The sequence below is a fragment of the Microtus ochrogaster genome, chromosome 1 (genome assembly GCF_000317375.1).
Source record: "Microtus ochrogaster isolate Prairie Vole_2 chromosome 1, MicOch1.0, whole genome shotgun sequence".
Classification (NCBI taxonomy): domain Eukaryota; kingdom Metazoa; phylum Chordata; class Mammalia; order Rodentia; family Cricetidae; genus Microtus; species Microtus ochrogaster.
The window spans coordinates 19784117-19798747 of NC_022009.1; the positions used below are offsets into that span (position 1 = coordinate 19784117).

A 14631-nucleotide genomic window follows, 5' to 3' on the forward strand; every position below is an offset into this window, starting at 1 on the left:
TGGTGGTGGTGGTGGTGGTGGTGGTGGTGGTGGTGGTGGTGGTGGTTGAACTAGCTGGCTAGAAGAGCAGCAATGACATACACAGGAAAGGGAAGGCAGGAATCAGAGTTTCAGAAGGCACTGAGGTTGAAAGGACTCAAAGATTACCCAGGCTCATATCCAGAGAAGGACGCATGTCAGACTCCACTCACCTGGTGCAGTGTGGTGATGGACCGTCTGGGAAAGGGTGTTGTGTGCCACTGGAGATGAACGAGGATCAGGGAGAAGTTCTGATTGAGGAATTACATGATGACATTAGGACATTTTCATAGGATACAGCAGGATTGTCCTTGATTATTTTGCTGTGCAAAAGCAGATAATAAATTTATTTATCACAATTTAGTAAACTTTACAATCTGTGAGTGGAACTAGAACTTAGCTAACCCAAGTTCCTGTGTGTCTTCTGAGTGGAACAGTGGCCTGCAGAATATGGTAGCTATGCTTACACATAGTAAAGAGCTGTGCTGAAAGGTGGACCTATCTACTGTATGCCAACTCAAACATTCAGCTGGGTAGTTGTAGTTATTAATTGGCTAAAATAAGCAAAAATGAGAGGCAGTGTGCACTGTATTTATCCTGGTAAGCCAGTTCCTAGAGCTGGTGCTTCATGTTTGGAATTAATGTCTGTGATTTCTTGGTTGCAAGACATTGCCTAAAATCACTTCAGAGCATTGCAAAAGTTGCTTTTGACAAAAACAACTATAGGCAACCAAGTCATGCTGGGAGTGGGAGAAATAGTCTTCCCCGGGAAAGATCCCCTTAATTGGTTGTCCAGTGCCAAAGGGTCAGCCCTGAAAACATACTTACAAGGATCAAACAGACTGAGTAGGTTAAGTGTTGTGATAAGGACCTGCAGTGGGCTGTGTCCTGCCACCCGGCTAGCTTTACCTGAAATAATTACACGGAAACTGTATTCTTTTAAACACTGCCTGGCCCATTAGTTCGAGCCTCTTATTGGCTAGCTCTTACATATTGATCTAACCCATTTCTAATAATCTGTGTAGCCCACGAGGTGGCTTACCAGGGAAGATCTTAACCTGCGTCTGTCTGGAGTGGGAGAATCATGGTGACTCCCTGACTCAGCTTCTTTCTCCCAGCATTCTGTTCTGCATACTCCACCTACCTAATTTTCTGTCCTATCAGAGGCCAAGCAGTTTCTTTATTACTTAACCAATGAAACAACAGATAGAAAGATGACACTCCTCCATCATTTCCCCTTTTTCTATTTAAACAAAAAAAAGGAAGGCTTTAACTTAAGGGTCATCTTTCTATCTGTTAAGGAAATATGTGTTTATCCATATGTGCAGGAAACAAAAACTTCAAAGGCCATGAACATGAAAAAGCAGGAGTTGGAGGGAGGAAAGGGAAGGGAGAAATGTATAATCTGAAAAAATAAAAAGTGGTTTAAGAGTTTAAATAAGATGAATACATATACACACACACAGGATTTTAACTTATCTATAAGGAATGAATTGATGGTGAAGGCAGGCAGATCTCTTTGAGTTTGAGGCCAGTTTGATTTACATAGTGAGTTCCAGGACAGCCAGGAGTGTATAAAGAGACATGTCTCAAAATAAAATAAATGTCATTTTCATTAAAATGGATGTAACTGGAGATCATCATGTTAAGTGGAATAAATGAAATTTAGAAAGACAAATATTACAGGTTTTCTCTCATATGCAGAATAAAGATGTAAATATCTGTATATGCACACATACATAGTTACACATATAAAAAGAGTTGGATATACACATGTAATTGGATACATACACAGTTAGGTACTGAAGACCACAGAGCTGTATTAGACATGAAAGCAGAAAGGACAGTACCATGGAAGAAAAAGGGTGCAGGTGAGATGGGGAGAGATGAGGAAGGGATGGATGACTGCTACTAAAGCATGCTCATATGTACAAATGACAGTCTCATAATGAAGCCCAGCATTTTGTGACTTAGCTTAAAAATGAGAATAAACTGTTGGGGTTTTTTGTTAGTTTGTTTTAACTTGGCTTGTGGAATTCCTGAGATTGAGTAAAATAATATGTCTTTCTGCTTTATTTCTAGAGTGTCCAACCAGATTCTTCCTCTCCCAGACATGTAAGTCTCCTGGAGGGACTGTAAGTTGCAGCTCCTTGACCCCCAACCACAGCCTGTAGTTTCTCCTGGGTGTACCAGATTGAATTACATTTGTATCTTTTGTTCGTCTAAGTTTGGCTGCACTGTGTAGTTGACTTATGAACATGAAAGGAGATAACACTGTGCCGACAGACTCTGGATCCTGGTTGAGATGAGCGTAAGAATGCATGTTCTGACAGCCTGTCTCAAGAGAGTGTCACTTGAGCAGACGTAATCCATATAAGCTTGATTGTTTGCATTTACTGCGATTTGAAAATAGTGAATAAGCATTGAAAATAGAATTTTGAGGTAGAAAAGCTTACCTTTGAACAATTAAGAGCAAGAACAAAAGCTGTACTGGATTCAACTGCTATTTAAGACTTTTGTGCTAAGTAATGAAATTAAACCCTTGCTGATTACCCCGTGTCTGCTGGTCTGGTTCTGGATCTAACAAGCCATTTGTGTAATAGAAGTACCAAAGGACGTCCTCTGTGCAGTAGTGCAAAGCTGGGATTTGTGGCTCACACCTTTTATCCCAGAACTTAGGGAGCTGAAGAAGGAAGGTTACAGGGTGTTCACAGTGACCAGAACTACATAATTTCCAGGCCAGCGTGGGCCAAAGAATGAAATCCTGTATTGTTTTTTGAAAAAAAAAAATGAATGAACTAGATTAAAAAATAAGCTCCAAGAATAGTGTTTAGTAGAGCTCTTCTTCCTGAATATAATGATTTTGTCCTTATATTGAAATAGTAATACTTTTGAAATGTGATGATATTGGATGCTTTGCTATGTAGCCGAATTCTGACATGAGTGCTGGCTTGCAGAACAATGTCAAGGGACGTAGAGAAAAACTGATGCCTGTCCCCCAGATTCCTGGGTTAAATTCTCACGTTTGGCTCAGCCCTTCCTTCTCACTCTGTTCTCTCTCCCCATTTCCTTTCTTCCCTTCCTTTGCAAACATGATGTCTCTTTACCTCCAGTACCTCAGTGTGTTTCCTCAGAGCATTTTGTACATTCATTCAACATGACTGTCAAAGTTAGGACATCAGCCCTAATATGATGCTCTTGTCCAGTCTATAGGTGTCTCTCAGGTTTGATCTGTTCTCTTAGCTGGCAGTAGAGTTCCTGATCTGTTCTCTTAACTCTTATAACCTGGAGTGGTTCCTTAGTCATGATACTGAAATTGTTCATAGATCAAGGCCAGTTATATAATAGATTGTCCTCCAATTTATGTTTGATATTTCTTTCTAATTAGAGGGGGAGGGTATCCATGTGGTACTGATTTCCCTCCTGCTGGTGGTGTAGCTCGAGTTTTCCTCAGATCTGCAGTGTTAATGTTTGGGCTGGACAAGGCTTTCACGGAGGCCAGAGATGTCGTGTACATTGAGGATCCTTCTTCCAAGTAGAGGCCAGTGGCAGTGGCTGTCTGTAAGAATGTGTCATGAATGACATGTACATTCATATTTATGTGTATACTTCTCCTGAATCTATTTATTTTTTTTAATTTTTTAATTTATTATTTTATTTTATTTTTTTGTTCTTCCCCTCCTCCCACCCTTCTGTCCCTCCCCCCACTCCTCTCCCCCTCCCTCTCCAGTCTAAAGAGCAGTCAGGGTTCCCTGCCCTGTGTTAAGTCCTAGGTCCTCCCCCCTCCGTCCATATCTAGGAAAGTGAACATCCAAACTGGCTAGGCTCCCACAAAGCCAGCACATTACGTAGGATCAAAACCCCGTGCCATTGTCCTTGGCTTCTCATCAGCCCTCCTGAATCTATTTATGTGCCTATGAAAGCTAATGAGTTCATACTAGAAGCTCTGATTTCTGATGGTATCACAGGGCTCATTCTATTCCCCCCTTCTGTATTTGTCTTGACATTTTCCTGCAACCATCAGAAACCTGCCTTTCATATGGATATGGTTCAAACCATTAGAACATAAGCTAGTAATGACCTCAGGAGTTAGTTTTGGCTTTCAAAATGAACTTCACTGACAATGAAAATGTATTGCTTGCAGGGTCATAATCGTATCATTGCCTACAGTAGGCCAGTTTACTTCTGTTTATGTTGTGGTCTTATTTGGCTCCTGGATTATGGCAGTAGAAACCTAACTACAAGCAAGTTCAAATTGTATGGAATAACTTTCACCAATCCACTGGTGCTTCTGTCAGCCAGGGATTTGGTTATCGGTGAGTCGTTTATCTCTGATCTTAACATTAGTTTATTTGTTTGCAAGCAGTTTACTGACAAATAGATAAAGTAGCTTATTTTGCTTAAACTGTAGTCCTGTCTGAGAATCAGTTATAGAGCTTCTAAGAATGGCAAGGTTAATGGTGAATAAGGATAGTGATTCTGATTCAGTTCTCTAAGAGAGCAGGGTAAAGATAATGATGATGATGATACATTTTAGGTTCACATTACATAAAAAATGGTTGACATGAGTTTTCCCCTGTCCTGGAATTGAATATAGGGCCTCATGCTTACCAGGCAAGTGCACTGCCATTGAGTTGTATCCCAGCCTCTTACGATGATTTTAAAAGGTGTATTTTATAGGTGGAAGAATTTAATAACCTAGCAGCTCTGTAGCGACATTAATTTTAGATCCTATCTTTTAAAGACACACAGTATAAAATGTTAAATTTGACTTCATTGCGTGTGGGCTTTAACTGAACGAGAGAATGATGCAGTCTTCTTAATAAACTTTTCTTTCCTTCCATAGTGTTTACACTCTGTTTCCCAATAGTATTTTTCATTGGTCTCCTGCCTCAGGTGAACACGTTTGTAATGTACCTTTGTGAACAATTGGATATCCATATCTTTGGTGGGAATGGTGAGTAAGCCGCAGTTGAAATGTCAAAATACTGCTCCACTTCTCACTTTAGAATTGAGATTAGCAACGAAAAGGTATTTATTTAATAATTGAAGCAGAAAAGCAATTAGTTGTAGTTAAGAAAAAGTAGTCAGGTCTGCTATTGTTAGAAAGATCAATGTGTAGAAAGTAACAAAATAACTTGCAAAAAGAAATTTATACAATAGTCCGTGCCCTCACTCCCATCCATAGGTGATATATTCCAAGCTATGCTGTGGCTATACCCGTAGATACTGCAGATAGCAAGAACCTATATGGATTGTCTTTCCCGTATTGTACCTACATACCTGTGATAGAGTTTAATATATACATTAGGCACAGTGAAGTAAGCAACAGTGACTAATAATGAAGAACAATTAATGCTGTTTATCCAGCCAGCCTAACTGAATGTATGAGCTTCCTGTCCAGTGGGAAACCCTGTCTTTAAGCAGTAGTGCGGAGGATGACACCAGCACCCTCCTCCAGCCTCAGCATGCATTTGTGCACACGGGTGCATGCACCTGCACTCACATGCTACAACCAAGTAAAAGTTATGGGATGTAGCCTTTCTCTTTGTTTCTCTGGGATTTTCTATGGTATGTGTTTGACCTATGGATGCTCACAGGTAATAGAACCTGTGGAAAGTGAAGCTGCAGAAAAGGAGGGGCTGCTGTGGAGGGTTTAGCTGTGATCTGTACTCAGTCATCAGGTGTTTAAAACATCGTCTGTGCTGAGCATGTTGAGTCTGATTGTACTTGGATTTTGTTTTGGGGTGTGCATTTGGCATGCTCATGTACTTGCTTTCAGAGCCAAGGCCGGAATCTAAAAGCATTTTACTAAATCAACTTTTTAAGAATTATCTCTGTTTTTAGAGTAGAATATGTATACATTAATCAATAACTTAGAAAAACAGTTTTCTTACCATGACCATATTTTATTTAAAAAAAAGTCAACTGCCAATCTGGAAGATAGTGACCCGCAGAGCTCGACAGCAGCGCTGTCGGCAGATGGCGTAGTTGAGATGGCATGCCCTTCATCATTTAACATTTCTTGGAAAGAGCATGCAAACAGAGGAAATACTCAAAAGGAATGCCATTGGCCTTATACTTCATCTTCTTCACACTTCACACTTGTGATGCTCATTTGCCTTCTGCAAACATGCACTGAACATGCACTTAAATCATCTCAGGTAAAATGCTGATGGCGTGGCTTAGTTTTCAATTTGATGTGCATAAGATGGAGTGTGGTGTGTGTGTGAGAATAGGTGCATGCACCTGTGTGCACACTGAGGCCAGGGGAGGGTGTTAAGTGTCTCGCTCTCTACCTCCTGCCCTGAACCAGAAGCTCACACTTCAGACCAGGTCAGCTGGCACATGCAGCCATGCCTAGCTTTTTATATGGAGGTTGGAGATTTGAACTCAGGTCCACTTTTACTTCTTATTCCTAGTCAATGAGTAGGGGTCATTTGCTTGTTGTTGACAGTTTTAGTAAATCTGATTTACACAGGTTTGTGTGATTGATGAGCAGTGGGAATGCAGACTTCCTGCTGTGAGTGAAACCAGTCGTTTTTACAAAGAAAGCTCTTTTCATTGGTTAATACCTCCAGTTTATTTCAGGCCTTTGCAAGCTGTGTTTTCTAATAAAGCTTAGTAAAGTAAGATACATTTTTAATTAGGTGGTGTGTGGGTACCTGTGGCGTACAGAGGCATCAGACCCCCTGGAACTGGAGTTACAGGTGCTTTTGAGCTGTCTGATGTGGGTGCTCGGAACCAAATTGTGCATGTGCAGCGCATGCTCTTAAAACTGAGCCAACTCTCCAGCCCCCAAGACACATTTTGAAGCCTATTATAGGTACAAATGTTTTTTCTGAGATTCTGAGGTAAATATATATTATTGAAGATGTCAGGCAAGACATGGTACCTGATAACCTGTAATCTGAGCACTTAGAAGGGTAAGACAGGAGGATTGCTGGGAGTGGCAAGCCAGTCCTATCTAAGAGTGAGACCCTATCTCAACAAAATATTGGAGATAGAAGTGTTTCTTGTGTCAAGTATAATGAAAAAGATGAAGTAGCTGTATTTTAAAAGTCACATGAGTAGATCAATATCGTGTTACTTGATAGAGTTTTCGTGAATTTGAGTTTTTGCTGTGGGTGTTTGTAAAATCCTGATTTCCTTCCTCCTCACTGTCTAGCCACCACCAGCCTGCTAGCAGCGCTGTACAGTTTTCTCTGCAGCATTGTGGCCGTTGCCTTGCTGTATGGGCTGTGCTATGGAGCTTTAAAGGTAAGCTGCAGACTGTGGTGTGCTCTGTGAGTGTGCACGTGAGTGCCTAAAACTGACTGCAGGTTCCCTTTTGCCCTGCCCTTGAGACACTAATTTCCCTGCCTTCCAATGCTCATCTGTACGCTTACTCTGTCTTACTTTGAATTTTAAAGTAATTTGATAATCAATCGTTATTAAAGGAAAATTCTTTTCCAAACAATAATCCTAGGTTACTATTTAAAGACTTTTTAGAACTAGACTCATTTGCACGAGAGGCAGACATGGTATTGGCAGAATATGCAATTAAATGTCTATTTCTGGTTTAAAATGTGTGTAACTACTACCTCTCACCTTGATTTACTTATGAATATAAATATTTATAAGAAAATGTTTTGGTTGGGGTGTAGCTCAGTGGAAGAGTGTTTGCCAGGTATGCTCAAGGCCTGGTGCTTAGTCCCCAGCACAGCACCCAAGACAGAAACGAGTCCAAGGGCTACAGGTGACAGTGTAAAACAGCGCTGACGCACAGTGCTGGTCTGCTGAATGGAGCTGTCGTCCAGCCCGTGAGCCATTTTAACACTAGTTTATAACACCTCACATATTTCTGGATTTTTTGTCTGTTTTGAGGTGTTTTTTTTTTAATTTATTTATTATGTATACAATATTCTTTCTGCGTGTATGCCTGAAGGCCAGAAGAGGGCACCAGACCTCATTACAGATGGTTGTGAGCCATCATATGGTTGCTGGGAATTGAACTCAGGACCTTTGGAAGAACAGGCAATGCTGTTAACCGCTAAGCCATCTCTCCAGCCCCTTGAGGTTTGTTTTTAATAAAGCAAGATAACGAGAAAATAGTAAGGTTCAAAGAGCTGTGTTCAAAGAAGTGACTCCCATTTTGCGTCATTCTGTCTGTGTGTCTTATGAAGTGGCGCTGTCTGTAAGAGTTGTTTCCTGTTCATGAGGAGCTTGTAGGTCAGCTGTGGATCCCAAGTCAACAGCATGCGGAGTCCAGAGTAATGAAGGCTAAAACCACGCTGAGCTTCAGGGTCCAGCCTTGAATGGTTGTGTTTTACTGAAGCCTGATCCCATCAGTGTATTGGGGGACTATATGGAAGAAGAAAAGAGGGCTAGAAATGGTCTAGCCTTAGCTGAGGCTATGTAGTGGCACCTACTAGATGATAGTAGAAATCCTAGAGTTTAAGAACAAATGATTTTTTAATGTGAACAGTTTATTTGTTCTTATTTATGAGGTCCAGAGGCACATAGTAGTAGTTATGTAGAAAGAGATTTCTGTTCATGCTTGGTAGACAGAACAGTCATCAACAGAACTGAGTCATTGGAGACTGCAACTGTGGGTTGGCGAGAGAAAAGTGAGTTTGACCTCTGAGAGATGGTAGTTTTTAAATGTTAGCTAAAATAGAGACCCACCAGGAACAGTCAGAGAGGCCTAAGAGTCCGAAAGGTTCCGCTGGATGTCGCACCTGATAGACTATCAGAGACTTAACAAAGGTTTGTATTGGATGTGGTACCAGCCTGACTATCAATGACTTAACAAAAAGAGTTTCTTTTAAGGAAGAAAACTAAAATAAGTTAAAGTTTGAAAGGAAATAAGAAAATGTGTTTTGTGTTTTCTAGACTATAGCTGTGAAGCACATGGATATGAAGGGTTTGTGTTCTAGTTTTGTTTGTTTGTTTAAAAAGATCTGAGAGTTGATTTACAGTTAAGGGTAAAGGGGGAAATAAATTCAATATCATCTATAAAATGACCACTATTTAGAATGTGAGAAATTATAGTAACAGATATGAGAAATTATTCCTATTATGAATAAAACTTTAATACTGAGAGATAGATGGATGGATGGATGGATGGATGGATGGATGGATGGATGGATGGATGGATGGATGGTTGGTTGGACGGACGGACAGATGGATGGATTAATGGATGAAGCTTTTTTAAGACAAAAGAAATCTAGATCCCAGGTCTCTGGAAAACAGTAACAAATGTGGGATGGTGTGCTTGAGAGGCAGGCAGGGTTAGGAGTTCAAAGCTATCTACAACTATATAGCAAATGTGAGGCCAGCCTGAGCTACCTGAGACCCTTTATCAAGTGAAAAAAATTCTAAATTCATCTGGAATAAGGTACAGTTATTAATATATAGCTAAAACACTTTAAACTGTAAATTTGCTGTTTCTAAATATTGATGTAAGAGGATTGTATGCTAGGTCATAAGTTACAAGCATCTTATCTTCCTCGGTTTTTTCCCTCAGGATTCATGGGATGGCCAGCACATTCCAGTGCTTTTTTCTGTTTTTTGTGGTTTGTTAGTGGCCGTGTCCTATCATCTCAGCCGACAGAGCAGTGATCCCTCTGTACTCTTGTAAGTGAGATCAGCCATTATTGTTGAACATTTAAGTATGCTGGCATTTCTATAGTCCCTAAAGCTAGCACCTTTCTTAATGCCTATCAAGAGTGTGTGTGTGTGTGTGTGTGTGTGTGTGTGTGTGTGTGTGTGTGTGTGTAGCTTCTACAAGAGTAAAATGTACTCTTAACTGTTGAGCCATCTCTCCAGTCCCATGGTGGTTGTTTGATTTTTTGTTTGTTTTTGTTTTTTCAAGACAGGCTTTCTTCTCTGTGTAGCTTTGTTTTAGGTTTTGTTTGTTTTATGATGTTTTTCTTCCCAAGTTTTAATTGCAGTATTTTCATTGTATCCTTATATATGCCAAAATGAACTTTTTAGAATTTTCATGTCTCAGTGATTGAATGTACTTGGGTTATTTGATTTTATATCACAAACACCTTTGCTGTTTAAATTGCTAGGTTTCAAGCTTCATGTATATTTTCTATTGAATATATTCTCTTACTTTTTTCAAATAAAGCTCTTTGATGCAATCCAAGATTTTTCCAAAAACTGAAGAGAAAAACCCAGAAGACCCTCTATCTGACGTGAAAGACCCACTGCCAGAAAAGCTTAGCAATTCTGTTGTAAGTGTCTCATTTTAGATGATAGTACTTATGATGAATAACTGTTAAATACTCAATACTTTTGAAGGTCTTTAGTAATTAGAGGAAATACAGCATTGTTAAATATTACTCATTGTATTCAGTCTGGATTTTTTTTAAAATATTTATTTATTTACTTATTATTTATACAACATTCTGTTTGTGTGTATGCCTGCAGGCCAGAAGAGGGCACCAGACCTCATTACAGATGGTTGTGAGCCACCATGTGGTTGCTGGGAATTGAACTCAGGACCTTTGGAAGAGCAGGCAATGCTCTTATCCACTGAGCCGTCTCTCCAGCCCCATTCAGTCCGGATTTTAACATACTAGTTAAGCATCCTCCTTCCCAAAAGTCCAGAAGAATCTGGATTAGAATCTCAAACTGTTGGAATGTTGACATGATCACACCATGGAAAACTACACATTTGGTCTGATGTGATTAATCATAGGTTCACTTACAGTACTATTTACTGTGACCTTCTGCCTGTTAGGCCCACAGGAAAAAATAAACTTCATTTATCTATCTATCTATCTATCTATCTATCTATCTATCTATCTATCTATCTGATTTATTTATTTTTTATGTGTGGCTCATCTCCCCAAAGTATGTCATGTTATATATAAAATACCCCCCAAAGCTGCAAACATCAGCAGTCTCTCATACTTCTGGTCCTAAACATTTTGGATAGGATATAGTTAGCCTGCATAAGAAAGGTTCTGTTCTCACACATGGTCACAGTATGGAAGAATATGTCAAAAGGTTTCGTGTAGAGCAAAATTAAGTCATTTCGTTGATCCTTCCCAGGGGCACAGGGGTCTGAAAGTTGAATACAGGAGGCAGTAACTCTTTATCCTCAGCTCCCTTTCTGTGGTTTCATTTACTGGTGGTCAACTACAGGCCAGAAGTAGAAGCTAGAAAAGTTCAGAAATAAAGAATGTGTAAGTTTTAAATTGTACACCACTCTGAGTAGCAGGATAAAATGTTGCGCAGTTCCACCCAGACATGACGCATACCCCAAGTGCTGCTGTGCAGACCGCTAGCACCCATCAGCTACTTAGTAGACACTCGGTTATCGGTACAGCTGGAGGGTAGAGTCCCTTAGTAGCTCTAGGTGTCCGAGAGGGTCATGGAACTTATTGCCTATAGGTAAGGGCAGACTGCTGTTTAAACTGTTTAACATAAGTTAGATTTTGTGATTGTTCCTGTTGGTTTTTTAAAAAAAAACCTCTGTCTTGTGCTTCGTTTCTCAAGGGCACCATAGAAAGTGCATTTGGGGGCTGGAGAGGTGGCTCAGCAGCTGGGAGCACTGTTGCTCTGCTGAGAACCTGGGTTCAGCTCTCACCACCCTGGTGGGAGCTTGCATTCGCCTGCCGCTCCCATTCCAGGAGACCTAGCACCTGGTTTCTGCAAGCACTGCTCACTTGTTGTAGACAGACATGCATACAGGCAAGACACCTATACACATAAATACATGGGAAACTTAAGGTGAGGTTTCCAGGTCAAAGAAAAGAACAGTCTGCTAATATATACCTATTAGAATATTTCTTCTCAGTTCATTTTAGTGGTCCATAGTGTCACTTTGTTCCCTTGAAAAGTGAATTCTAGAGGTTCCTGTCTCTATGTAGGGTAAAACACTGTTTTCTATTTTATTTTAGATTGTTTTTTCTTTTGTTGTGCTGGAGATTGAACCCAGAGTCTTGCTTGCAAGGAAAATACTCTACTACCAAAACTATGTCCCCAGTTCCTCCTTTTAGATGATTTATGTCTGAATGTTGAACTTACCCTGGCATTAATTGGACATAGCATTTATTTCAGTGAATATGACTACTCGCAGCTTTCTAGAAAATTAGAAGTAACAAACTATCTCAAGATGAAATTGAAGCACATTCTCTGAGTTTAGTTTCTGTGTTCATGGTAAGCATAGTGGAATGTCAAATGCAGCCTATATGTCTGTTGATCAGTAGGTGGCCAGGGATAGCAAGAGGATCCTGTTTATTACTACAGAGTTGGGCATGCTTCTAAAATTTCAAAACCTGACATGTTCCCAAATCATTCAGAAAAAAAAAAAAAAACCCACCTTGGATTTTAGAACATTTCTGATTTCAGATTTTTCACTTCAGGGATCCACAAGTGGCAGAATCCAACAAGTGCTGGAGGCTTAGTGGAAGCCAGAATCAAAACCACGTTTGGTCCTAAGTTTAAATAAGGGATTCTCAGCCCTGAAAGCCACTGGAAGAACCTGTCCTAAGGAAGATAGGGAGTGCGCATGCAGTCAGTGTTGGTGCCCCAGAAGATCAGCTCTTTTTGTCAATAGAAAAGCAAAGTATACTGACCCATGAGGGACAGTCTTCTAAAAGACTCTCCGTTTACAGCATTAAAAAGTAGGCAAGTGTTTTTGTTTTCTGACGTACAGTGCTAAGCTCTGAGGAAACCCCAAATACGAGAACATTGAGGAAGGAAACAAGATTTATTCTACATAATTATTTTATACAAGAAATACCTAGAAATGCTTGGGAGGTGGAGTCAGGAGGCTCGGGTATTCAGGGTCATGCTCAGCTGCTAATGACTTGGAGCCAGCCTGGATTGCATGAGACCCTATCTTAAAAACAAAGACGTGTGTAATTGTTTCATGATTGCCCTCTGCCCCACAGAGTGAGCGTCTGCAGTCCGACCTGGTGGTGTGTGTTGTTATTGGCGTGCTGTATTTTGCTATCCATGTCAGCACGGTGTTCACAGCACTACAGGTAAGGAATCCTCTTGTTGGAGTTGATAGAAAGTGACCCAACTGCTGTATTGACGCTGTGGCACTGAAGTCTTTGAGTCCTTCAGTTTTTTCGTTTTGTTTTGGGTGAATGATTTTAGTAGTAAGTTTTGTTCCCTCATATTTTTATATACATATACTGTGCATTCTTGTCACACACCCCACCTCTCTCCCAGCCCTCCCCCAAATCTCTTTTCCCTTCTCAGTATTGATTTTGTTTAGTGTCCTGTGTAATCGAACCAGAACCTAAGTTTGGAACTAATTAGGAGAACCTGGTGGGCTTATCAAGGGTACACAACTGAATCCTGTGCCCCCTCTGTTCTGGCGTCTGTTGGGTGCCACAGTTCAGCAGGGTAGGGACCCATGAGTCCTCCCCCATCCCTAGCTGACTGTTAGGAGGGCCTGACTTCTGTGAACCCAGTGCCGGTATACACAGCGGGTGCCTCTGGGAATATATGAGTTTTTGTTTACGTATTTTATTGTGTTCTCCCTGGGCTGTAAATCTTTGTGAGTGGCTTAGGAGCTTTTCCTGTTACTGCAGTAGTCTGAGGTGAGCCGTGTGCAGTCATCTGAGGTGACTTGTGTGCAGTGTTCATTTCCTTACTGCAGTAGTCTGAGGTGAGCCGTGTGCAGTTCTCTCAGGTCTGATGGATCATGTCTCTGCACCTTCCTATTTCCAGCTCTTCCTCCCACTCTCCTCCCACAGTGTTCCCTGAGCTGTAGATGGGAACTGAAGTTACCGGTGTAGAGTTGGGCCCACCTCTCTGGCTTGTTTGGGGCAGAGTCTGTGCTCACACTGTTCGTCGTAAGGATAGGTTTCCCTAGCTAAGGCTGGGAGCTGCTTTTGTGTATAGGTATAAACACGTGCATTTAGAAGGCAGTTTGCTCCTGTTTCAGTGTAGTTAACCATCAGATCCCTGCACGAGCCTGCCACGTCCCCAGACGTGAGTTGCTACCAGGCTTACAGTACCAGACATTGGTCCCACCACATTCTCTCTGGAGCAGGTCTCAAATGCATTCAGAGAGCCATATGGGAATTTCTGAGTGGATGCCAACAGTGTAAATTTTACCTTGTTGGGTGTTAAATTTTGTGTTTCCAAAAGTACTTGAACATTGTCCCTAGATACCGTTAAGTACTTGTTAGCATTCGATCCCCTAGGGGCTTGCTTTTGTTAAAGCAGTTTCTGAGGTGGGATGGGGCCAGCTTTTGCTAGACCATGTATTTCCCATCACTAAGGGTAGGCAGCCTTTAGGCCTCTGCTTGGTGCGTGTGTTCCTTAACATTTCCTAGGCTTGTGAGGGTGGCACTTTTCCAACCACGTGATAGTATGCTTTCTTGCTTGATGCCCTCCTAGGATTCCTCATAGCTTCCTTGTGTGTGGGGGTTCCCATTCCCATGTATACTTGAAGGGCTGTCTGCAGATCTCAAGCATCTCCTCTGCACTTTCCCTGGGTTCATGGGAGCCATGAGCAGGGCAGGCACAGCCCCTTCCTTGGTTCCCTGTCCTCTGGGCACGGGCTTATTTCTGTAGATCTTACCTGATACAGACCACTGGGCTGTGTGTTCTGTTTAGTGTTGGCTCTTTTTTTTCTTTTTTTTTTTTTTTTTT

The 14631-nt window shown here is 41.1% G+C and overlaps 1 protein-coding gene across 5 annotated transcripts in view; it reads left to right on the forward strand.

Moving 5' to 3' along the window:
- The window catches only part of Pcnx1 (pecanex 1), a 149830-nt gene that overhangs the window by 104078 nt on the left and 31121 nt on the right, over positions 1-14631 (forward strand). For all 5 annotated transcript variants that reach the window (XM_005343300.1, XM_013345956.2, XM_026779907.1 and 2 more), the window contains 7 exons: positions 2101-2133; positions 4163-4334; positions 4865-4975; positions 7187-7278; positions 9527-9636; positions 10136-10241; positions 12912-13004. In XM_005343300.1, the coding sequence (XP_005343357.1) occupies positions 2101-2133; positions 4163-4334; positions 4865-4975; positions 7187-7278; positions 9527-9636; positions 10136-10241; positions 12912-13004 (717 nt within the window). The remainder of the gene's footprint in view (positions 1-2100; positions 2134-4162; positions 4335-4864; positions 4976-7186; positions 7279-9526; positions 9637-10135; positions 10242-12911; positions 13005-14631) is intronic.